At 47.4% G+C, this 23,699-nt stretch overlaps 3 protein-coding genes and 1 long non-coding RNA gene across 5 annotated transcripts; all 4 read left to right on the plus strand.

Annotated features, from left to right (window-relative positions):
- The first annotated feature begins 390 nt into the window (after window positions 1–390).
- Window positions 391–6,869, plus strand: LOC128749078 (protein-L-isoaspartate O-methyltransferase domain-containing protein 2-like). The gene is made up of 7 exons (XM_053848295.1): window positions 391–556; window positions 2,232–2,401; window positions 2,476–2,626; window positions 4,006–4,108; window positions 4,171–4,342; window positions 4,421–4,544; window positions 4,616–6,869. The coding sequence occupies exons 2-7, from the start codon at window positions 2,246–2,248 to the stop codon at window positions 5,176–5,178; spliced, it is 1,269 nt and encodes a 422-aa protein (XP_053704270.1). The 5' UTR covers window positions 391–556; window positions 2,232–2,245; the 3' UTR covers window positions 5,179–6,869.
- A 333-nt stretch (window positions 6,870–7,202) lies between these two features.
- Window positions 7,203–10,020, plus strand: pofut1 (protein O-fucosyltransferase 1). The gene is made up of 7 exons (XM_053849870.1): window positions 7,203–7,349; window positions 7,696–7,817; window positions 7,899–8,081; window positions 8,307–8,419; window positions 8,510–8,702; window positions 9,074–9,316; window positions 9,526–10,020. The coding sequence occupies exons 1-7, from the start codon at window positions 7,205–7,207 to the stop codon at window positions 9,718–9,720; spliced, it is 1,194 nt and encodes a 397-aa protein (XP_053705845.1). The 5' UTR covers window positions 7,203–7,204; the 3' UTR covers window positions 9,721–10,020.
- Window positions 10,021–10,140: 120 nt separating this feature from the next.
- Window positions 10,141–16,234, plus strand: kif3b (kinesin family member 3B). Of its 2 annotated transcripts, none has more exons than XM_053850227.1 (9): window positions 10,141–10,365; window positions 12,215–13,692; window positions 13,766–13,867; window positions 13,975–14,097; window positions 14,189–14,307; window positions 14,370–14,486; window positions 14,618–14,723; window positions 14,789–15,000; window positions 15,061–16,234. In XM_053850227.1, the coding sequence occupies exons 2-9, from the start codon at window positions 12,289–12,291 to the stop codon at window positions 15,164–15,166; spliced, it is 2,289 nt and encodes a 762-aa protein (XP_053706202.1). In that variant the 5' UTR covers window positions 10,141–10,365; window positions 12,215–12,288; the 3' UTR covers window positions 15,167–16,234. The 2 variants fall into 2 exon arrangements, with proteins under 2 accessions (XP_053706202.1, XP_053706203.1); XM_053850228.1 differs by lacking the exon at window positions 10,141–10,365 and adding an exon at window positions 10,398–11,010.
- A 1,256-nt stretch (window positions 16,235–17,490) lies between these two features.
- On the plus strand, window positions 17,491–20,993 carry LOC128749679 (uncharacterized). The gene is made up of 6 exons (XR_008412968.1): window positions 17,491–17,706; window positions 18,747–18,911; window positions 18,985–19,122; window positions 19,240–19,321; window positions 20,754–20,797; window positions 20,876–20,993. It is a non-coding gene; the product is annotated as an uncharacterized LOC128749679 (long non-coding RNA).
- The last annotated feature ends 2,706 nt before the right edge of the window (window positions 20,994–23,699 follow it).

Genomic DNA, 23,699 nt, shown 5'->3' on the forward strand with positions numbered 1-23,699 from the left:
AACCCAACTTTTAATTCGTCTCTGAAAATGGACTGGAAAGGACACGTCAGCATTCAAGTCCTGTCAAGGAGTATCATAACTCTCGCAAGGCACGTTTGAGAATGTGTTATTGCTGACATTTTCATGACCCCTATCGACAATGATGGTGACCCGACGTAATAACTGAAATAAAATAACGAAAATAAAACTGTTTTTGTGAAATATTCGACCATAAATCCAAGAAGACAGATGAAGCTAATAAAAGCGAATAAAAAAGCGATAAAACAAGTTGTATAGTGAAAGTGAAAAATACTTCAAATCTGAACCACAAAGAATAAGGCTGACATAACACAGAGTAACTCCTGAAATTCGGTGATAATAGACGCACATATTCAGAAGTTTTGCTCGGCTCCTGCGGAAAGTAGGCCATGCTCTGTACGTGCTTGCCCGTGACGTCATCGCGTCAGATGGCCGAATGTTTACATCCAGCAGAGATGTGTTTCTGACTGGATCCTCCAACAACAACCAAGAAGGCAAGAATTTCAGCGAGGCCGAGTGCGCCACTCGACGTTTGAAGGTACAAGTTTAACAGGCGAACACTTTGGTCTGCGGGCCCGCGGATGGTTACGTTTGTCCGTAGCTGTTGTCAGGCTGCTTTCGATTCTTCCTCTGTGTTGTTGCGAGGAATGGTTGCTGGTTTTCCGGTTGGTGTCGACCTTGTGCGTGTGTGACAGCGTTAGAAACGAGTCAGTGCTTCGTGTGTGCGGTTCGCGGCGACTGCGTGTTCGTCCGGGGCCGCTCTTAATACACTGTTTCACGCAGATTAATAACCTCCATGTGCAAACGCGCTGGTCGTCACCGTCCGCGTCGTGTAGCTGAGAATTCGACTCGCCACTTTCGCAGTTGTGCAAACCCTGCGACGAAAACGTTTCAGTTTCGAACAATATTGAGAGCCCAAACCGACAAATTAATTCTGACTTGCTAATACAGGAAGTAGGCAGCCTACTGGCCTACTAAACCAAATAGTATGCAAAAGAAATGGGGCCACAACGCCCCCGTGTGGTGCAGTTGAAACACGACCGTAGTTTTAACTGTGTTTAAACTCATTGACTGTTTGAAGAAACAAACTACAATTCCCTTTAATTCCCTTTAAAAAGCAGAAAACATATTTGGTGGGAAAATGCAAGGCATGTGGAGCCCCAAGAGACATTATGAATATGTATGTATAATTGTGTCATTTGCCAGTTGCAAGGCCTGTCTTGTTCATAGCCCAGTGGTTTACATTACTTCCTGGAAAAAGAAACGCCAGCCTTTGATCTAAAGTCATGACGCAACACGTGCGGCTGTGGATCGGTTGATCCCAGTCAGGTCTAGTTAGTGAGTCAAAATGGCAGATAAGTATTGATAAACTTGGTGAGTTCACACGGTGGCGTTGAAGGCTGGAGGTTGAGTCACATTCAAATGAATGACACCATTTGTCCTGGAGTCACATTCATGTGCGTCCTGTGATCTCCAGTGTGTGGCTGTTGCCACCTTACACCGTGACACCTTCAGGATCAGTCAGGCGACGGGCCGGTCACAAATTCAAGTTCCATCAAAGTGAATGGTGTTTAACTTTAAAATCAACTGTCTGTTGGTCTTAACTCTCCAAATAAGCCTCACGTGTGACACCATGGTGAAGAGTGAGAGTTCTCTGTGTCCCTCATGTTGGACGCTCGAAAGCAATTTTTAAATTCATTTGCTTCTTCAAGGAAGTGTGCGAGCAGGACTCGCTGGTGACACCTAGTGTTCAAAATGACACACCATTGAGAAATCAGATTTTTAGCTTTTTAATGGCGATTTGTGGATTGAAGGTTGTTCATGTAAAGCTCTTGGTTTTCATAAAATGAGCTTGAAGTCATGTGTTAATATGATAGGGATTTTTAACTCATAAGTCAGACCATTTAATTCATTAATTTAATTTTGAGTCAGAGAAGTACGATTGGTCCAGCTGCCTCACAGCAAGGCGGTCGGGAGTTAACTGGACCTGGGTTCTCCCTGTCTGTGCTCAGATGTCCTCCGCACACTCTGGTTTCCTCCCATTGAGGCTAATTGCTGACTCTTCAGTGTGTGGCTCTCAGTCCAAGCAAAAGTGATGGTATGAATCATGAAGCAAACCTGTTGCTTTTGCACCGGCCACTGAGTCCTCACTGACACGTTGCTTGTCCTGTGACTGGATTGAAGTATTGGTTGTGTGTGACTGATGGTTTCAGAACCTCTGGTCGTCATGGGTGGAGCTGTTAGCGCCGGTGAGGACAACGATGACCTCATCGACAATCTGAAGGAGGCGTACTACATCCGCTCTGACCTGGTGGAGCGAGCGTTCAGGGCCATCGACCGTGCCGACTATTACCTGGATGAGTACCGGGATAATGCCTACAAGGTGGGCTGAGGTCCACCGCAGGTCGGTGAGGAAGGGTGGCCCAGCACAGGCTGATAAGATGCTGTCGATCACAGGACCTGGCGTGGAGGCACGGGAACATCCACCTGTCTGCTCCTTGTATCTACTCCGAGGTGATGGAGGCTCTGGATCTGCATCCTGGATTGTCCTTCCTGAATTTGGGCAGTGGGACTGGGTACCTCAGCACCATGGTGGGCCTCATTCTAGGTAGGTGGCTGGCTCTCTTCCTGACAGAGGAGGATTCACTCACTCAACACTCACTTCTAAGTTCTGTGTGAGCTGTGGGCTGTAGACCGCACACGTATTCTGTCAGCACTCCCCATCACGCTCCATTACACAAGGCCGTGAGTGAAGACACAGTTTTGCACACAAAACACTAGGCTCTGTCTTACAAGTCTTCATTAAAACTTAGATATTGTAAATAAATGCGGATTTGATTTTCATATTCGATAAGAGAATCATTACATTTCAATGGGGTTTGTCGATAACGTACACAATATACCGCCAAACACAATCTCTACGATGACAATTCTGCATCTCACCATAAATTCAATAAACACGTGACACACTCACTGCATTGGACCAGCACACGTGAACATGACGAGACCGTGATGGCGCGCTGCGCTCTCCAACTCCGCTTTGTTTGACACCAGCGTGTGAGAGTGTGGTGGACTTGGGTTCTCCATCGTGGTTTGAAACTTAATTTTAATCCAGGGAACCTTTGATTATGACACTGGTCGACTCTGAGTCTCTGGATCCCTGTTTATTTGATGAGATGGAGTGGTCCTCATAGGTTCTCTGACGTGCTCATTTGACTCGGTTCACATCAACACATGCAGGTCTCCCACTGCGCTGGTGAAAATAGGTGGATATTGGCGGCGGCGTCCTCTTCCGCATCCCCACTCGGCTTCACCGATCGCGGACTCACTCTCACAGGCAGCGCTAATGCTACGAGCTGCCATCAGTTAGGGACCGTCAGCAAATTCTAAAGTGTCAACGTATGAGTGAAATCTTCAATAAGGCAAATAAAAGAGTGAAGAATTGTGAAAAGGTTTTTCATCACACAAGACAGAGGACTGACAGTTTGTATCATGATTTGGCGAATAGAATAAGACTAAATGATCATTTCTTCACCTGATTTCTAATATTTCTTCAACATCATCTAGGACATGTGTCCAGACTGCTCCATAGTTCAAGTCAACTGTTCAGAGACATGAGATACAGCAGACAGACGGCTCAGTTTAACCCCTAAATAAAGCTGGCAGAGCAGCCTGTCAGACACCAGCGGCTTCTACCAGAGACGTGAAACATTGAATTTCTCATCTCTACACTTGGTTCACTATTCTATTTAAACATAAACAAATGATGATGTTGGAGACAAACTCCACTAATACGTTTCATCATGAAACAGTTTGAAGAGAGACTGTAGTGTCCAACACATGGAAGAGAATGAACATGGATTTTTCGTGATAATTATCGTTATTGCCGATATTAGAACATTTATTGTGACAACTTTTTTTTGTCCATAGCGCCCATCCCTACATTTAAGTTCAGAAGCTCATGTTCTCATCATGTGTGTTTTCCAGGGCCGCTGGGAGTGAACCATGGGATTGAGTTGCACCCTGATGTGATCGATTACGCCTACAAGAAGCTTGATTCCTTCATCAAAACAAGCGACAGCTTCGATAAGTAGGTGGCTCTCACGTGCTGACCCTGCGAGTGTGTGTCCTATGGCTTCTCTGTGTCGGCAGGTTCGAGTTCTGCGAGCCTTGCTTCGTAGTGGGGAACTGCCTGGAGATCCCCCCGGAGAGCCGCCAGTATGATCGGGTCTACTGCGGGGCTGGGGTGCAGAGAGACCACGAGGACTACATGAAGAACCTGCTGAAGGTGGGGGGCATCCTGGTGATGCCTCTGGAGGAGAAGGTCTGTGGTGAAGAAATTTGAAGAAGTTTGAATGTGTGTTTGGCTCTGCTCCTGACTGGGTGGTGTTTTGCCCCTCAGCTGACCAAGATCACTCGCACCGCAGCCAACAGCTGGGAGACCAAAAAGATCATCTCAGTCTCTTTCGCTCCTCTGGTGCTGCCCAAAGTCAACAGCAATGGCCGCCCCAAGACCACCCCCTTGCGTGAGTCCTGCTCGATGACAAGAAACACTCCAGTCACTTTGTAATTCATCCTCTTGCTGTTTCTCCTTCAGCCAAGTTTGAGGTGCGGAGCCTCCAGGAGTTGGCCCGCATCTGCATCCGGCACACTCTGCGGGTGACCCCAGAGGGGGCCGACAGCCAATCACGAGGCCGCGGGTCGTCCTTCAGCGTGGGCCGCGGGCTGGCAGTGGCCGGCCTGCACAAGTACGGGCCTCGCTTTAAACGCCGCCGCGTGCACCGGCGCCATTGCAACGCCCTGGTGCTGGCCACGCGTCAGGTGGTGTCAAGCAATAACCCCGCCCACCCTGACGGCAACAACAACCAGGGAGGGGGGGAGGAGGAGGAGGAGGCGGTGGTGGTGGAGAGGGAGGCGCGGCGGCAGGTGAAGGGCAGCAGGAGGCTGGGCAGGGTGGTGATGGAGGAGGACGAGACTGTGGAGGAGGAGGATGAAGAGGAGGAGCAGCAGGAGGAAGATGAGGAGGATGAGGAGGAGGAAAGAGAGACCGGTGAGCTGCTGCGACCCCAGCCGGTCATCAACATCCTGAGGGAGCGGATACTAAACCTGCCGCTGCCTGAGCCCCTCAAGATGTACCTGCTCTACTACAGAGAGAAGTAAGGACCAACCCACCCGTTTCCCCACCCCGTTCTCTGCTGGCTCCTCCCCTACATCACATGATCCATTCCTGGAAACTGACTGGTCCAGGAGCTGCAACCTCCTACAGCTGTTTTTTGTTTACTCCCGGCCTTCACCTAGACCTTCCATATCTCTTTGATCCGGTAACAGGGACGGGACACCAGGGAGAAGGTTTCCCTTTAGAATAGTTGCTGATGCATCTCCAGCCAAAGGCCTAGACTGTCCAACAAAGGGACTTGAAATACAGTTTTGGGGACCCCCGAAGTCGAAGATTCCAGTTCCATTTTTTCGATGCTGTGCTGACGTCAATCGCCCAAAAGTTCGCTCTGCCTTCAGGGGGACGTCTGTTTGGACCAATCACTTCACACGGAGCCCCGGTCACCAGAAACCCTGCATGTGTATCCCGAGGGCCGTGTGCTCACATGGACTCCCTCTCCACATAGATCAGCTGGATCATAACCCAGTTCGCATGACAGTCCTGTGTACATGATCACCGTGTGCTCAGTTTATTCCTCCTCTGAGACTTGAAGTGGTTTGTACAGAACTTTTTGTTCAGTGGATGAACTTTTGTTTCCTCCTCCTCTTCTCGGGGCATTATCGCGTGTCACTTTTCCACCAGACTCTCTGCTCCCTACTGTGCCAAATTGGACCAGCTGAAGTCTGGACCCTGTGTAAAGATGGAGACTGTGCTTCGTTTTCTTTATCTCTGACTCCTGTGCGTGTGGCTGATGTGATGTCAGCGGTCAAGGACCACTATCTGTCATTCACTCGCATCTAAAGCAGTGATGGTGATCTGGTCTGTCTAAGGCCGCCAGGTCAGATGAGTAAACACAAGTGAGTGTCATTTTCTTGCCCCTCCTCCGTTAGTAAGTCTGGTCATGAACATGCAGTTGTAGGTTTTTCTTTCAAATGTGGTGGTGGGTGGCTTGCATCTTGCTTTAGAATGTGGTGGAAGTCTGACTAGAGAAGAAACCAGAAATCATGGACCAGAAAACACTCCCAAAAACTGCTCATTTATTATTTATTACCTGGATACAGTGTGTAGGTTTTATTTCACCCGTTTTGCAGTGAACTTGCTGATCAAAAAAGGTTTAACCAAACCCCTTGAAAATATAAAATAGAATCAACGGTATTGTCTCACTCATTCAGCCAATCATGAATTCCAGTTGAGGGTGAGACTATATTTATTTCCAGGGCTGTAGCTGGGTCACACCACCTGATCCATCTTTATATACATGTGAGACTTGCGGGTGTAAAAATCTGTTGGATGTTTTTGTACTCTGCAGTGGCTGATGTTTTGTGTGAGGTTGCACCAGCAGCAGGGAGGGATCTGCCGCACCAGAAGCTTCTCCTCCGTTCAGGCGCTTGTCAGGATCAGTCACGCACAACTAACCACGCGCTCTAACTTGAAGACAACATTGTGCAAAGTTGTGTGTTGTTTTCCTGCTTTGATATGCGGAACAGACCAGTAACCACAGCGACCAGGTCTGGTGAAGCGCATCGTTCCATCACTGATAGTATGTGATTCTCTGCTGAATGTAACTGATCACGACCTGTTTTTTTGCACTTCACATCAAGTGTCAGTCAGAATGATTCGCTTCTGTGTGAGGTTTTTTTTTCTTTTCGATTTTAATGAGTTGTGCATTTTACTGCTGCTAATAAAGTCAGTGAGGAATCAACTCAGGGCTTGTTTTTGATCACATCTACATGGTTGTAAATCTGTTTCCATATTAGCACAAATAAAACTAAACTTTAACATAAACAGCCTCTACAAGGAGGAAATGAAAAATAAAATGAATAGCGAGAAATTACCCAATTATTCAAGCAATAACACTGACAATTGGTAAATGACGTATCAAATATTTAAATACGGGAATAAATAGAAAATTTAGATTTACTTAACTCGAGTACGTTTTCATTTGCGCGTCGTTACACTCCCGCGCAGTAGGTGGCGGTATGCGACAAAACTGACGAGAAGAAGAAGACTAAGCCGAGTGTGACGTCAGTCATGACAATGGCGGTTAAACATAAAGTCTTGCACACTCTTACATACACACTTGTTCTTTACTCGTTGATCTCTCGGAGCTGCTGGGCGGCCGCAGAGGAAGTGCAGTGGGATGCGAACGGCTACGTGCTGTACTGTCCGTGCATGGGTAACTAGCTCTGGACATGCTTGTGTCACTCTCCAAGATAAACTTCTGTCAGACTCGAGCACAGCACCGGCGTTGGCATAACTAAATCGGATGACGATGTGATATTTCAGTTGTTATTAGAACATGTTAATATTGATCCTTGAAAATATGGCATATTGTCGTTATTATTGTCTTCTTTTTTACAGGGCTGGTATCATGTGATTTTATTTTAGCCAGTGTTTTGGTTATAAAATTGAGCAAATCTTGATGTTTGAAGGATTGTTGAAACAGCAAGAAAGAAAACGTACTCGTATTTAGAGTGGTGGTTGACAGTGTTTTACCGGCAATTTCTGTGCTGTTTTTCAAGGTCGCTTTGGCAATCAGGCAGACCACTTCCTCGGGTCCTTGGCTTTTGCAAAAATGTTGAACAGAACTCTTGCAGTTCCACCATGGATTGTGTACCGTCATCATTCCCCACCGTACACCAACGTGAGTGATTTCATCTCCATTAAAAACGTGTCTGTCGAACAGTATATTGTTCATGGTAAGAAAGGAAAGTTCCTGTTTTAGGTGCATGTCCCCTACAGCGAGTTCTTCCAGCTGGATGCCCTGTCTGCCTTCCACCGAGTGCTCAGTCTGGAGGACTTCATGCAGAAGCTTGCTCCAAAGCACTGGCCGGCTGGACTGAGAAATGCCTACTGCTTTGAGACGGCGGCTCAGAGAAGTCCGGACAAGAAGTCCTGCCCCATGAAGGTGAGCCATATTTTATGGATCTCTGTAAACACGGTGTAATTTAATAAGTCATGTCTGGATTTGAATATAAAATGTCTGTCAACAAATACCAACACATTATTCAGAGGATTTGTTTGGAGTGATATTTTTGTTTTTGTTTGCCTGTGAATGCTTAACACTGCCCTCTCGTGGCCGTGAGTTGTCTCAACATTAGTTTGCGTTATTTAAAATGGGCTCTAATTTCAGGATGGAAACCCATTTGGACCATTCTGGGACTATGTCGGTGTTGAATTTGACAAGTCAGTGTTGTTTGGTGGAATCTCCTTCAGTGGTTATCATCAGACTCAGTGGCTCAGGAAGTAAGTTGTTATATCCTCAAGCTGAACGTTATGGTCCAGGCCTGTCAGAAGTGACTGGAGTCATCGATATTTATTGACATTTATTGACAGGTTTCCTGCATCGGAGCACCCGGTCCTGGCTCTGCCTGGTGCACCGGCCCAGTTTCCAGTTTTGGAGGAGCATGTTGCCTTGCAGCGATTCATTGTGTGGTCAGACAAGATGGTGGAGGAGGGGAACAAGCACATCAACTCGAAGCTGACAAGACCCTATGTTGGGATTCACCTGCGGATCGGCATTGACTGGGTGAGTTGGCCGTGCTATCTGCATGTGGCTTTCATGCAACATGCATCTTCCCCTCAGCCATCAGACTGTTAAATTTGTGATCAGCCTTAGTTATTTTATTTTATTTTATTTTATTTTATTTATTAACAGAACTTTATTTCAAAGCACTTTCCTAGTTGGTGGAACCCCCACTGACCATGGCAATAAATTCTATTCTGATTCTGAGTCTGAAATGCGTGTGCAGTTCAATGGGGATTATTGATGCTTTTTTTTTTGGCAACAACTGCTTGGACGTGTGCATCAATTCAACAGCCACCCTCCATTGAATTCTGTGACTGCTGAACGAAAACAAACCCAAGTCATGTGACCAGCAATTCCTTCCTTTCCAACAGCAAAATGCCTGTAAGCTGTTGGAGAGTGGTGACACGGGCTCCCACTTCATGGCCTCGCCCCAGTGTGTGGGCTACAATCGCCAGTCTGCTCTTCCTCTCACCATGAACATGTGCCTCCCGAACCTGCAGGAAATCCGCAGGGCTGTGAAGCTGTGGGTGACCAAGACCTCTGCCCGCTCTGTCTACATCGCCACAGACTCAGAGTCCCACAGTAGGGACCTTGAGAAACTCTTCAAGGGAAAGGTAGTCAATTAAATGAAGTATAAAGATCAGTGTTTACATCAACTGCAGTCATTTTTAGCCAACAGATGTGGAGATAAACAACAGATATAGTTGTTTATCTCCACAGAACAATGTTTATTTTTGACTTATTACGTGAACCGTATTTTGTTTGCCACAAACTGCAGTTCAATTCTAATCGACTGGTTGTGTATCTTTTTGTACCGTCGCAGGTTAAAGTCGTGAGTCTTCAGCCCGATTCTGCCCAAGTGGACCTGTACATCTTAGGACAAGCAGATCACTTCATAGGCAACTGTGTCTCTTCCTTTTCTGCCTTTGTTAAGAGAGAGCGAGACGTCCACGGGCGACCGTCCTCCTTTTTTGGCATGGACCAGCCGGGTCAGTCCAATCCCAAAGAAGAACTCTGAGTGTCTTAGGATCCCACTTGCGTCCCACACACTGGACTAGCATCAGAAGGACAGTTAGAAGCTGAAAGACACTGAGGTTTAGTCAGATTGGAGATGTTTTGTCGTGCCCATGGACTGCGCCACATCAGGTGTTGAAGTGAAGAGTTGTTTCAGACCAAACCACTCATTTCTTCTCTTCCAATTCCACCAACACCAGAAGGATTCCTGGTTAATAGACACAAGTGTTAAGCTGTGTAGCCACTGTTAAGAAATGATTTGCACAACCGAGATGTAATCGAGATTTACAGTGTACGTTTTTACTCTTGCTAATAAAACTGCGAAAACACTCCTGTTTATTTGAGCGTGTGGTTCAATCAGCTGACGCGCTGCGTGACGTGAAAAAGCTTGTTCATCGGGTTGCCAGATAACAGCGCCGTACAATCGTGTTTCATTTGAATTATGTCAATCTGTTTCGTTGAGTTAGGCAAATATGTTTCCTGTTTATTTTATCGTAGTTTCTACATCCACGAACGTTTTATTAACAAACATTTCCGGATATACTGACTTATTTCGGAGGATCGATTAACCGAGTCTGGCAACCCGCTTCCATAGCAGCGATGAGCTGCGGCTAACTGTGACTTCAGGATTAACTGCCCTCTTCCGAAGGTAACGCCGCCAAAATTGTACTGTTTTTTCCGAGTCGCCTGACTTGAAACGTTCTATTTCAGCGCGTTCACGGCCCTGTCGTAAGTGGCCGTCTGTTTGCAGCCTCGGTGACCGGTGTGTTTGTGGTTGCTAGGCCGGGTCTGAGCACTCGCTCCTGGGATTCAGTCTGTATTAGCCAGCGTCGCCAAGATGACTCGACACTTTATCACCTGTCTACCAACATTCGTCGACAAAGTCATCTAATGGGAGTTTTAAACATTTGAAAGTGGCTGTCACTGCTACTGCAGAACCATTTGCGTCACTACACACACACACACGTACATCAATGTAGCAGCCCAACACGGTCGCTACTTTAATTTCAAGTGTATTAAATGGTGCTTAGGAGTGACGCACTTAAAGTGTACGTGTGATACGTGACTTTTTATCGTGTCTTTTTTCGTGGTCTTTTACTCGTCACGAGTTCGATCTCGAAATGTCCTCAGAATCCCACCAACAGCAGATTAAATTCGTTTCATTGTGACAAACGAGTAGTGAAACGAAATATTTCTTTAACGGCTGAACTAATGTTATTCTACCCTGGGACCTTAAAAGCCAATGTTTTTGGACTAGAAGCCCGGTTTGTCTGCTTGTCTGATCCACTGAATGGTTCGTGTTCCCACACGTCTGAGTGACAGCTTGTGTCATGATACATTCATGTATAAGAAGGTGAAGCCTTGAGTGTTAGTGTTATGTTTCTGAAACTATCGAGCCATGATCCCCTGAAACTGAATTTTAGAAACATTTTTGCTGTCAACATCAATTCATGAGAAGCTGTCAGACCAGGCTTACTCCATATGTTGCAGATTAATGCCCCTACAGTCAATGCACGTTGCTGTATTTTCACACAGTTCTTCAATTTAAATGTGTATATTTCTTGCATGTGGGGCACTGCACCGTCCATATTAGGGGTGTGCATTGCCAGGAATCTGGTGTATTATACTCAGAATATTTGTTTTTCAGATGAGAATTAGTTTTAGTACATAGAAATATATTAGCCCTCAGATGTATGTACAGTGGTACCTCAGTTTTCAAACGTCCCGGAATTCTTTGTCAACAAACAATTTTTTTTTTTGTTTCGGATTTCTAACGAAAATCCAGAACTCGAACGCCCCCGAAATAAGCCAGAAAAAAACATAACGTGCGTGGACCGATCAGCTGACCCACAATACGCTTTGTTATTGTGTATAACGCAGCCTCTGTATGCAGACGTGTCCCGTTAGCTACATTTACTGACTGTTTTTTCTTCATACTGAGGTGTAAAACCTTTCCTGTCTCCGCACTGGACCGTGGTAGAGTGTCACAGGGGAGGTGCAGGGTTTGATGTCCTGTTGTGGGCTGGAGCTGGGACAGGGATGAGGCGAGTCTGGGACAGAGCGTGACTTGGTTTATGACTTTGTCACAGCCAAACTGCACAGAAGCGCACATTCAGAGCTGGACACGCACCGGGCACCTCTTCACTTCTGGAGAGACGTCACTCACTCGGCAACCCCTCCCACATGCAGGGGCCACACACATAGAGGAACAGCCACCTGCAGCAGACACTCTACATTCACTCCTACAAAAGACTATTTTAAGGCTTGGAACGCATCATTTCTTTTTCCATTCATTGTAATGGGAAAAATCGATTCAGATTTCGAACAAATCACTTCTCGAACGGCCGTCTGGAACGGATTGTGGTCGAGAATCGAGGTACCACTGTATTTGTATGTGAAGCTTGTTGTCCTTTAGTATAGCTGTAGCAATTTTGGCGTCACCATTTATTATTGTATTTTTACTTCCTGTTTTGTCATATTCCATCGTATTTTTGAAGGTTCTGATGTGGGCTTCCAGACCAGCTAATTGCTCCTGAAGTTCCTCTTGGACGTGTGGATTCACCTCGCCACCATGTCCAAAAGCAGGAGCGCCGAGTCGGTGAAGGTGGTGGTGCGATGCCGCCCCATGAACGAGAAAGAGAAGGCTGCCAACTACGAGAGGGTCGTCTCTGTCGACGTCAAATTAGGACAAATAATCGTCCGGAACCCCAGGGAGGCTTCGTCGGGAGACGTTCCCAAGGTCTTCACCTTTGACTCGGTTTATGACTGGAACTCTAAACAGTTAGATCTGTATGATGAAACCTTCAGGCCTCTGGTGGATTCCGTTCTCCTGGGGTTTAACGGGACCATCTTTGCTTATGGACAGACGGGTACAGGGAAGACCTACACCATGGAGGGGGTGAGAAATGACCCCGAGAGGAGAGGCGTGATCCCCAACTCCTTTGAGCACATCTTCACTCACATTTCTCGCTCCCAAAATCAGCAGTACCTGGTGCGAGCATCGTATCTGGAGATCTATCAGGAGGAGATCAGAGACTTGCTCTCCAAAGACCAGTCATGTCGCCTGGAGCTCAGGGAGAAGCCCGACACAGGAGTGTATGTCAAAGACCTTTCATCTTTTGTCACCAAGAGCGTGCGGGAGATCGAGCACGTCATGAATGTTGGCAACCAGAATCGATCTGTGGGTGCCACCAACATGAACGAGCACAGCTCCCGCTCGCACGCCATCTTTGTCATCACTGTGGAGTGCAGTGAGCTTGGCATGGATGGGGAGAACCACATTCGAGTGGGTAAGCTGAACCTGGTGGATCTGGCTGGTAGTGAGCGGCAGACCAAGACCGGAGCTCAGGGGGAGAGACTCAAGGAAGCCACCAAGATCAACCTCTCGCTTTCCGCCCTGGGGAATGTCATCTCCGCTCTAGCTGATGGGAGAAGCAGCCACATTCCGTACAGGGACTCGAAACTCACCCGCCTGCTGCAGGACTCTCTGGGAGGAAATGCCCGCACTGTCATGGTGGCCAACATCGGGCCGGCGTCGTACAACGTGGAGGAGACCATCACCACGCTGCGCTACTCCAACAGAGCGAAGAATATCAAGAACAAACCTCGCATCAACGAAGACCCCAAGGAAGCTCTGCTCCGGGAGTTCCAGGAGGAGATCGCCAGGCTGAAGGCTCAGCTGCAGAAGCGCTCGGTGAAGAAGAAGAGGAGGCGGCAGAAGCGGAGGGGCGGCGAGGGGAGTGACGGCGACGACCTGGAGGACGCGGAGACGGAGGACGATGAGGTCGAGGGTGAGGACAAGGACGACTACTGGAGACAGCATGAGGAGAAACTTGAGAGGGAGCGGAGAGCCATCATGGAGGACCACAGCCTGGTGGCTGAGGAGAAGTTCAGACTGCTCAGAGAGAAGGAGAGGAAGATGGAGGATCTGAGGAGGGAAAGAGAGGCTGGAGAGATGCTGGCTGCCAAAGTGGAGGTCACTGACTTCACTCTTCACTCAGGTTCTCTGGACAAATGCAAGTTTGCTTGATCTGTCCTGTCTCCTACAGGCCATGGAGAGCAAGCTGTTGGTGGGAGGGAAGAACATCGTGGATCACACCAACGAGCAGCAGAAAATGCTGGAGCTGAGGAGGCAGGAGATCGCTGAGCAGGTACTGAGATGACTGGATGTTCCTGCCAAAGTGTCTGAGAAATGTTGCTCAGTGTGTCTCAGTGAAGAGGCACATTGCTTGAGTGGGCTCTTCATTTCTTCCCCCAGAAACGGCGGGAGCGTGAGATGCAGCAGCAGGTTGAAAGCAGGGATGAGGAGACTTTGGAGCTGAAGGAGACCTACAGTTCCCTGCAGCAGGAAGTAGACATCAAGAGCAAGAAACTGAAAAAGGTATTGTATACATGTCAAACCCCGGTGTTTGTTCCGCCAACAATCTCAGCTGAGCTCTGCGGGTGGTGTCCTGCTCGTGTTTGTCCTCCAGATGTTTGCCAAGCTGCAGGCGGTGAAGGCAGAAATCCACGACATCCAGGAGGCGCACATCAACAAGCGGCAGGAGCTGGAACAGACTCTGGACGAGCTCAACCGCGACCAGAAACTCAAGTAAGACTCACTCGTCCCGCCACGCGGCTGCGCAGCTGGATCTCATGTGACACATGTTGCAGGCAGCTGATCATCGAGAATTTCATCCCGCTTAAAGAGAAGAACAAGATCGTGCAGCGGGCGTATTTGGATGAGGAGGACGACTACTGGAAGATGAGGCCCATCACTCGCATGGAAGAGTAAGGATCTGTGGCGCAGTCATGTGATCAGTGCAGCAGTGGAACCATTTCTGTAGCTGGATCTGGTGTGACCTTCGTGTTTTACTGCTCGTGTTCTGTGTCTATCACTGAAGCTGGTCTGTGTGTGGCAGTGACCATCAGATGATGAGCCGGCCGCTCTCTGCCGTGGGCTACAGGAGGCCTCTCAGTCACCACGCCCGAGTGGCCATGATGACCAGGCCGGACGTCAGATACAAGGTGAGGAAGCAGGCTGCGATGCCGTCTCTCAGGACTGAGTAGTTGAGGCTGTGGTGTGGCGGCAGGCGGAGAACATCCTGATGATGGACATGGACCTGCCAGTCCGGACCACCACTGAGTACCAGGAGCCGGTTATTGCCCCCACGGTGGCAGCCGCTCTAGAGGACGCCCTGAGGGATGAGGATGAGATCCAGGTGGACGCCTCGGGGTTCCGCAGCAGTCTGGGCGTGACCCCGCCCACCGGCGCCAGCAGCGGTCTGAAGAAGCCAAAGTCCAGGTGAGTCGGGCAGCTGAGCTCAGCCGTGGTCCGTGTTGCTTACCGAAGTTTGCCTCTCAGTCGCCCGAGGACTGGGAAGAAGTCCAGCACGCCCACGTCACCGTACGGCCTCTCGAGTCCAGCCCCGCCTCTGTACCCGCAGCCCCGGGGCCTGGTGCCCAAGTGAGCTCCCATGTGACCTGCGGACGGACCCCTCTGCTGCTCCAGCGTCTGAGGAGGTCCCTGCACTGCCACTGTTGTCTCATGGAGAGCAACTTGACTGATTGTGCGAGCTCGGCCACGCCTCCATCACAACTCAGAGCTTTGAAGGGACCAGAGATGTTCCAGTCACACACACCTCCACTGAAAGAGTCTGTTCACATCAAGTCTTAAATCATGTCTGAAGCAGGGTCCCGTCAGGCGCCTGCCCTCTGAGGACACCAGAAACACACCAGTGGTCCCTTCAAGTCTGTGAGGTTCTTCTGCACACGTGGGAAGGTGAAACGCTCTGGAAATGCTCCTCCACCTCCTGACCTGAGTCACTGTGGGCAGCTGCTCGGTGCCTCCTGGGAGACGAGCTGTGAAACCAGCAGCAGAATCAAGGCGTTGCTCAGAGGACGAGTGAGTGGCAGCTGATCACTGGCGGAGCCTGCTGACAGTGAAGAGCATTTCCTCAGCTCCATGCTGTTCTTCCCTGCGAGACAGACGCGCTCTTGTTCTGTGTGATGCATCATTGGTCCAAGGTGCCTTTATTTTCGCCGCAGCCCTCTTCTCTGCTGCAAGTTTTGGTTATTACCTCATCCACACTGCGTCGGGACGGGCCTTGGACGGAGCTGAGGGTCTCCCACACACGGCTGCTACTGCGTCTCCACCTCCTGAGCGAAGACCTGTCCACACGCTTTACTGATCAGGTGACTAAAGATGCTGGAACTGGTGTGTGGACCAGAACGTCTTACATACTGGCATATCTAACTTGAGACTGTCGTCCTGATCACTTGCGCTCTGAAACAGATCTAATTTATTCTTTTTATATAAACAGATGTAGATATAATTTTCTATTGTTTACTCGAGAGAAATGCTTTATTTGTTGGCATCATTTTTTCTATGATGTTTACTGACGATATAGAGCTGCAGATGACATTCCCACACGTGTAACATTTAGCATGAGGAGTGGTTGTTACTAACACTGTGACGTCGTTCATGTCATGTACACTTTCAATAAAACAGTGCACATTACACTCTCTGCTTTTGTGTTTGTTCCCTCAGAGGTGTTGTAACCGTTAAGCTTATTATTGGTGATGAAAACTAGAGTTGTCAATCAGTTTAATTAACTGGAATTTAAACAAACCAAACTTTTTCAGAAAACAAAAACTGAAACTGCATTGTCTGTTTACTAAACAAATAAAAACGGATTAAAATTGGCGATAAAAGTGGCGATTTTTTCCCTTTGTTTAGTCTTTAATTACTCCATAAAGAAGCGTTCTGAGATGATTTAGAATCGATGTGTTTTGGCCGGACACTGACAACCCCAGCATGGGTCAATGTTATTCTCAACGGAGTTCAGCGGATGTTCATGTCAATTTCGCTTTGTGTTGCCAGTGTTGAGCGTCTCTTCAAATACTTCAGCAACTTTTCCAGTTCGTATTTTATCATGAATATTCCATGACAGCAAGTCCTCGGAGTGGTTTCTGTTCATCGGGGAGGTCGGTAGTGGATGTGAGGCACCATAACATTCAATCCCATGTCAGACACTTCAATCATGCCGTTATTTACATATGTTTCTGCAGTACATAGATGTGTCCGCAAGGCGTCGCCACGGGGCGCAGTACAGTTGGTCTCCGTGACGGTGGATGGAGATCATGAGCAGAGACACCTGCGGAGGCGCCGCCGAGGAACAAGCACCGCCCGCCGGGGAGAGCACGGACGGCCCCGTTCCAGACGGGAGCGGTATCTGAAAGGTCGAGGAGGACATAGGTACAGAATCAGCACATTATATTTGAGCGTTGTTGTTTGACAGTAGTGTTTAATTCGCGTGGTAACTTCATGGATCCACACCCACTCCACAGTTCAGCTCTTGACTTGGTTCAACGCGCATCACACCGGAAACAGTTCGAGAAGAATAAAAGCACAAGTCGCTACTGCAAACACCCAATAATACTTCGCCACCTTGTTGCTAAAGAAAGTACCGCACCCATCTAGTCCTGCAATGGAAATTATCTGGGTGTAAAATTCTCAACAGATAAACTCAAAGTTATGTCACAATGCCACAATTCGGAATTGTTTTTGGAAAATCCAATATATATATTTTTATTATATATGATTTGAAAGTTGATTTGAAATATGTAACTAACACTTAAGAAAGCTGGAAATTGCGTTTGTATTTCGCACTACCATATTTAATTTTGTATTAAGTGGAATATATTGAACAATATGTCGCTACTTCAGGAAGTAGTTGACGGGGAGAGGGGCAGGTAGTGACGTCACTTCCGTGTCTATCAGGCGCACCTGTGGTCCCGTGATAGCTGTTAGCTCGGCCAGGTAGCGATTTCTCGTCTCTTATTTATCAAAGTTCCTGAACATATGCGAGTTTATCAACTTCTATAAAAGGTGAAGGTCATCGTAGAAGACAAATGCCCCCCCCCCCAAATGGCTTCTTGAAGGTTCGATGTCGAAGAAGAGCTTGGAGTCGCTCATGTTGTGTGGCGCCATGGATTCCTTCTTTCCTCCGTGAGTACGTGTGACACGGCCAAATACTGTAGGCTCCAGCTGCAGTGTTGTTCCTCAGCTGTTGGTTTTCACGAGCTATTTTAAATGTGAATCTTTGCTGAAACCATGACGGAGCTTCTCTACAAATGTCCTTCAGTCCTGTGTTTGGTCTGGAAATATTAAGAGGAGCTTGCAAGGCTTGAGCCCAGCGTGATCCCACAGGAGCATATGACTCAATACAGAATCATAAAATCAATAAATAAAAACATGAGAAATGTACGCAATGAAACACACTTTATTTTTATTTGATGAAATTTTAATGGTTTCATTGATAACTTTTTTTGATAATTTTTAGAAATATTTTATCTTATTGTATCACTAAATAAAAAAAAATAAAATAAAGTATTGTATATATATATATATATATATATATATATATATATATATATACTGGAAAAGTCAAATAGTGACTGGTAGGGAAGTTCGATCCAATTGTCCTCACTGACTGAAGTAACTGACATGAGTCATTACGATGACTCATCATTTTTAGCCGCGATGAAATAACCGTTTTTGGAGCGGTGGCTTCTTGGCTGAAACCATGACGGAGCTTCTCTACAAATGCTTCCGCAGTGTCTGAGTAGATCAGATGTCCTTCAGTCCAGTGTTTGGTCTGGAAATATTGAGAAGTGGAGCTTGCAGGGCTTGAGCCCAGCATGACCCCACAGGACACACTTTAACAGATCAGCATCATAGCTCAGGTCCTGGGAGACGAGCCTCATTCATTTCAGCCTGTTTGAGTTCCTGCTGAGGCGGCTGGAGACCACCTTCACCTCGTGCCTGTCGGAACCCGTCCGTGCTCCTGCTGATGGTGGGGTCCAGTGTTTTGTGACCCATGACCTGCTGTCACTGACCAAGGCATCTTCTCATCCACACACTCAGCAGCAGGATGTCTAGGCTCTTTCCTCGTCTCTTTCCTCCCTGGTGTCTGCACTGAAATGTTCTGTTGTGATGATGGTCATAATCGTGTGGCTCACAGTCTTCCTCTCTTGTGCATTTCACAGCGGTGCCATCTCCCTCGGAGCTTCATGCATCAGGCAGGTCGTGGCGAGGCTGCGGCGGAAGGTTTCCAACTGTGGTCCACCAGTGGGCGCCCCCACTGTGTCTTCACCAAGCCTCATCTCTTGGACCAGGCATCATGAAGCTCAGCGTTTCCTGGGTCACCTGAGGTCAGTGAAATGTCGACTGCCAGTGAGTGAAGTGTGAACGGCCTCAGACAAACTAGAAGTCATGTATTTGCAGCTATGACGCCTCACTCCTGCTGGTCCAGTCAGTGTTGTGTCTGACAGCAGCTCCTGAAGTCAGGTCACCGTGGAAGCTGACCACTTGTGGCCTCAGGTATCAAGTACCAGGAGGGTGACTTCAGCCAGATGCACCCAGGTCAGTGGCACGACACTGTTCCCACCTGATTCTTATTGTGTTGAGTCAAGTGTGGCTGACCTTTGACCCTCAAAGACTATTTCCACTGTGGTGTTTATTTGCTGCTCTTGTCTGCAGGGAGTCACTGGTGAACCACAGAGCTCGTGCTGTGTGTAGAACAGTGGCAGGATCCACTGAGCGTCAGTGGGACAGGAAGCAGGTGAGTGACACAGCTTTGTCCCCATCAAGTGTGTGAAAGAGGTTGAATTGCCGAGTGTCACTGCCCTATTTGCTTCTTCATCCCGTTTTGCTTCCAGGGCTCAGTGTGTATGATGTCATTTCCTGTCCACATGCGCACAGCTGCTTGACACATAAATTAGAATAAAATTAGCAACGTCATTACGCTGCGCCTCACTACACGCTCGTATTTCATCAAGAGAAGCAGCATTTGAATTACTAAAGTACTACGCATTAACTGTATTTTAACCTTATTTTATATATATCACTACATTTGACTTGTATTCAACAATTCACAAGATTTTGTTTTGTTTGATGAATCGTCCAAAGGAAACTTTTGTGATGGTCACCTTGTTTATTTGTTCATCTTATAGCCTGTTAGTTCTTTTTCTCTATCGACACCTAGTGGTCATTTTACAAACATCACTGATTGTCACAGATTTCAGATAAAATAATTGGATCTTTCTGTGCAATTTGCATGCAGTTTTCTATCTTGCCTACGAGGTCTCAGTGGTTCATTTGGTTTATTGCAACCAAATAAACAACAGGACAAACGTCTTTTTCATTGAATCACAACTTTTCTGAGGATTACATTTTATTAACAAAATGTGAAAACACACCAACATTATTTATAAATGACTACACTTATTTTATATACAAGTCATTTATAAATAATGTTGGTGTGTTTTCACATTTTGTTAATAAAATGTAATCCTCAGAAAAGTTGTGATTCAATGAAAAAGACGTTTGTCCTGTTGTTTATTTGGTTGCAATAAACCAAATGAACCACTGAGACCTCGTAGGCAGGATAGAAAACTGCATGCAAATTGCACAGAAAGATCCAATTATTTTATCTGAAATCTGTGACAATCAGTGATGTTTGTAAAATGACCACTAGGTGTCGATAGAGAAAAAGAACTAACAGGCTATAAGATGAACAAATAAACAAGGTGACCATCACAAAAGTTTCCTTTGGACGATTCATCAAACAAAACAAAACCTTGTTAAAATATCCGAATTGTTGAATACAAGTCAAATGTAGTGAGATATATAAAATAAGGTTAAAATACAGTTAATGCGTCGGCGTAGTACTTTAGTAATTCAAATTCTGCTTCTCTTGATGAAATACGAGCGTGTAGTGAGGCGTGGCGCAATGACGTTGCTAATTTGATTCTAATTTGTGTCAAGCAGCTGTGCGCATGTGGACAGGAAATGACGTCATAAAACTGAGCCCTGGAAGCAAAACGGGATGAAGAAACAAATAGGGCAGTGACACCTCCATGAACATTGCTGTGTCGTGGAGTCACATGAGGACAGAGACCTGCTGACTCATGATTTTATTAAGAAACCAGTTGTGTTCATGTTTTATTGACCAAGGACAGTTGAAACATGCTTGTGACTCTTGTCTTGTGCAGATCGACCAGATGGGTGTCCTGCAAGAGACAGAATCAATCATCAGGTGAGAGCCTCATAGCGTTTAATACAGAAGGAAAAGGGAACAAAAACATGCTCACCATAAACTTCTTTTTCTCCAAAGGCTTGAAGACCTGCAAAATCAAGATGTGATTCAACTTGCAAAGAAACTCACCTGAAGCTGCAGATCCTCACACTTGTGTCCAATGAGCAAATGTCTGTCAATAAAAACATGATAAAACCAGCACTGTCTCCAGTTCTTACCTGCTGCTGCTCACTGTGGACAGAATAACCATTAGAGAAACAGTACTCCAGCTCTCTTCTGAGCCTCTACAACACCAGCCAAGTCTTGTCACCTTGGTGGAGAGTGGAGCTCCAACAGCCAGACCTGCAAAGACAGAACCAGACCTTCTCACCTGTCAAACTCCACTTCCAGGTCACAGCAGGAAGTGGCTCCAGCTGACACACCTCAGGAGAAAAGAACTTTCAAAGTCAACAGAAGCTGCTTCCGCTGACATCTGTAGAGACAAGAGCAGTCTCAAAGAAAGTTGTGCTGCCAAGTCACCAACCTGCACTTCCTGTCATGTCCCAACACTTCCTGTCAGCAGCTCCAGCTGGTATCTGGAGACAAGAGCAGTCTCAAAGAAATAAAACAAAAATATGCTACTGAGTCACCAACCTGCACTTCCTATCATGTCCCAGCAATTCCTGTGTCAGCAGCTTCAGCTGGTGTCTGTGGAGACAAGAGCAGAGTCTCAAAGCCAACAGAAATACAATGTTATGATGCTGCTCAGTCACCTACCTGCACTTAATGTGTATCACAGCAGGAAGTGGCTCTCAGGGCATCCAGGAGCACATGAGTCTGCAGGAAACCAAGTCATTCTGCTGCTCTCAACTGACTCACCTGTGGTGGCTGCAGCAAGGAACCATCTTCATCTCAACCTGGAACAGTAGAGGGAAGTGTTAGCTCAGAGCCTCAGGAGGAGCAGCAGAGACTGAAGCAGAGCTCAGAAAGTGCAGGAGACAGGCAGCCAGTGTGAAACAGGAGTGAGCTTCACCTCTCCCATCTAAAGCAGGAAGTCAGAGGAAGCTGAAGTAAAGTGAGGAAGGCCAGTCACAGCAGAGAACCAAGTTTAGATAGTGAGCCACAGAAGAAGTCAGAGGAAGCACAGGAACTAAAGTCAGAAAAGACAGCAAGCAGTCACAGGAGTGCTGAGCTGAGGATAGAAGCAAGTCAGAGACACACCAGGGAGTCAGAGGAAGCTGAAGTCAAGTGAGGAAGGCCAGCCACAGAAGAGAGCCCAGTTTAGAGAAGATAGTGAGCCACCAAGTACAAGTCAGGAGCAGAGCTCAGGAAGTGCAGGAGACAGGCAGCCAGTGTGAAACAGCAGTGAGAGCTTCATCTCTCCAGCAGTAAACCAAGTCAGAGGAAGCCGAAGTGAGGAAGACCAGTCACAGCAGAGAGAGCTGAGGTTAGAAGATAGTGAGCCACAGAAGTAGTCAGAGGAAGCTCAGGAACTAAAGTCAGAAAAGACAGCAAGCAGTCACAGGAGTGCTGAGCTGAGAGAAGCAGCAGAGACACCAGGAAGTCAGAGGAAGCTGAAGTGGAGGAGGCAGGCTGCCAGAGTGAAACACAGGAGAGAGTTGCACACCAGGTTAGTTTAGAGAATAGTCTGTGACAAGACATTAGGGGAAGCTGAAGCAGATCTGAGGAGCAAAGTGAGGAAGGCCAGCCACAGGAGGGAGAGCTTCACAGGACAGACGTTTACAGCCGAGAACATACTGTAGTCTAGAGAACAAAGCCACATACAGACCAGGAAGTCAGACTAAGCAGCAGGGACAAAGCAGAGCTGAGGAACAACATCAGGAAGGACAGCCACAGAACAGAGTGCTGAGAAAACAGCAAGACACTCGTAAAAGGAAAGTGAGCAGAGCTGAGGAGGCCGACCTTTTGAGGAGCACAGTCCTCAGAAGCTTCTACCAGACTGAGCTGCTGCAGGAGCCAGCAGGTGATGAGATGATCGTCTGCAGGTGTGATCGCTGCTCCGTGCTGATTGGCTGCAGGATAGCTCCGCCCCCCACTCTCCTCCTGATTGGCTGAACACACCTGCACACAATCAAGCAATTACTTCACTGTGACGTCACCGTTGTCATGGCGACATGAAGCTCCCTCACCTCATGGTCACGACTGGTGCTGACACTAAAGGCTGCAGACTCAGGTCTCCACTAGACAGTGGATGTGGAACTATGAAGTCGCACAACACATGTGGATCAAACTCTCAGGAGGGACCACGTGACATGTCACCATGTGACCAGAGGGTGAGGAACACGGCTCACTTCCAACAAACATGCTGCTCATCTTTATTTCCCAAACCCACAGCTTCTTCATTCATCTGCTCACCCACCAGCAGAAGCTACAAGACAGAACCCAGCTCAACTCTCACAGAAGCCGTGTGAAAAACTTCAACTCTTTTGGTTCACGGTTTCATGTCTTCTTCACTTTAAAGTCACAAGTGGTTCCAACACTGACTCAGTTCAACTGGAGCAGCAGGGTCACACCTGAGCCATGATCCCGGTGAGGAAGTCCACAGACGTGACCTCCTCTGCACCGGCCGTCGGTCCAGCCACGCAGCTCCTGGAGACACAAGGTCAAATCACACCAGCTCCACTGCCACCATTGGTTCCGAACTCACAGTCAGTCAGTGAAACACTGTCTTTGGTTCACACCATCTCCAGGAAACATCAGCATCACCTCAACATTTCCACCTGCTCCATGGAAACTCATCAAGTCTGGTGAAGCACTCAGGCTTTCGTGACAATTGTGCCGGACACAGTTGGAAGCTTCACATCTTCAGTGGCGGTGCCATCTGCTGGACAACTGAAGCTATAGCAACCTGTCAAGAACAAAGGTTCAATCCATGACAGCAAGAAAAGTTCAGACACGTCTG

Source organism: Synchiropus splendidus, chromosome 18 (assembly GCF_027744825.2).
Source record: "Synchiropus splendidus isolate RoL2022-P1 chromosome 18, RoL_Sspl_1.0, whole genome shotgun sequence".
Lineage (NCBI taxonomy): Eukaryota > Metazoa > Chordata > Actinopteri > Syngnathiformes > Callionymidae > Synchiropus > Synchiropus splendidus.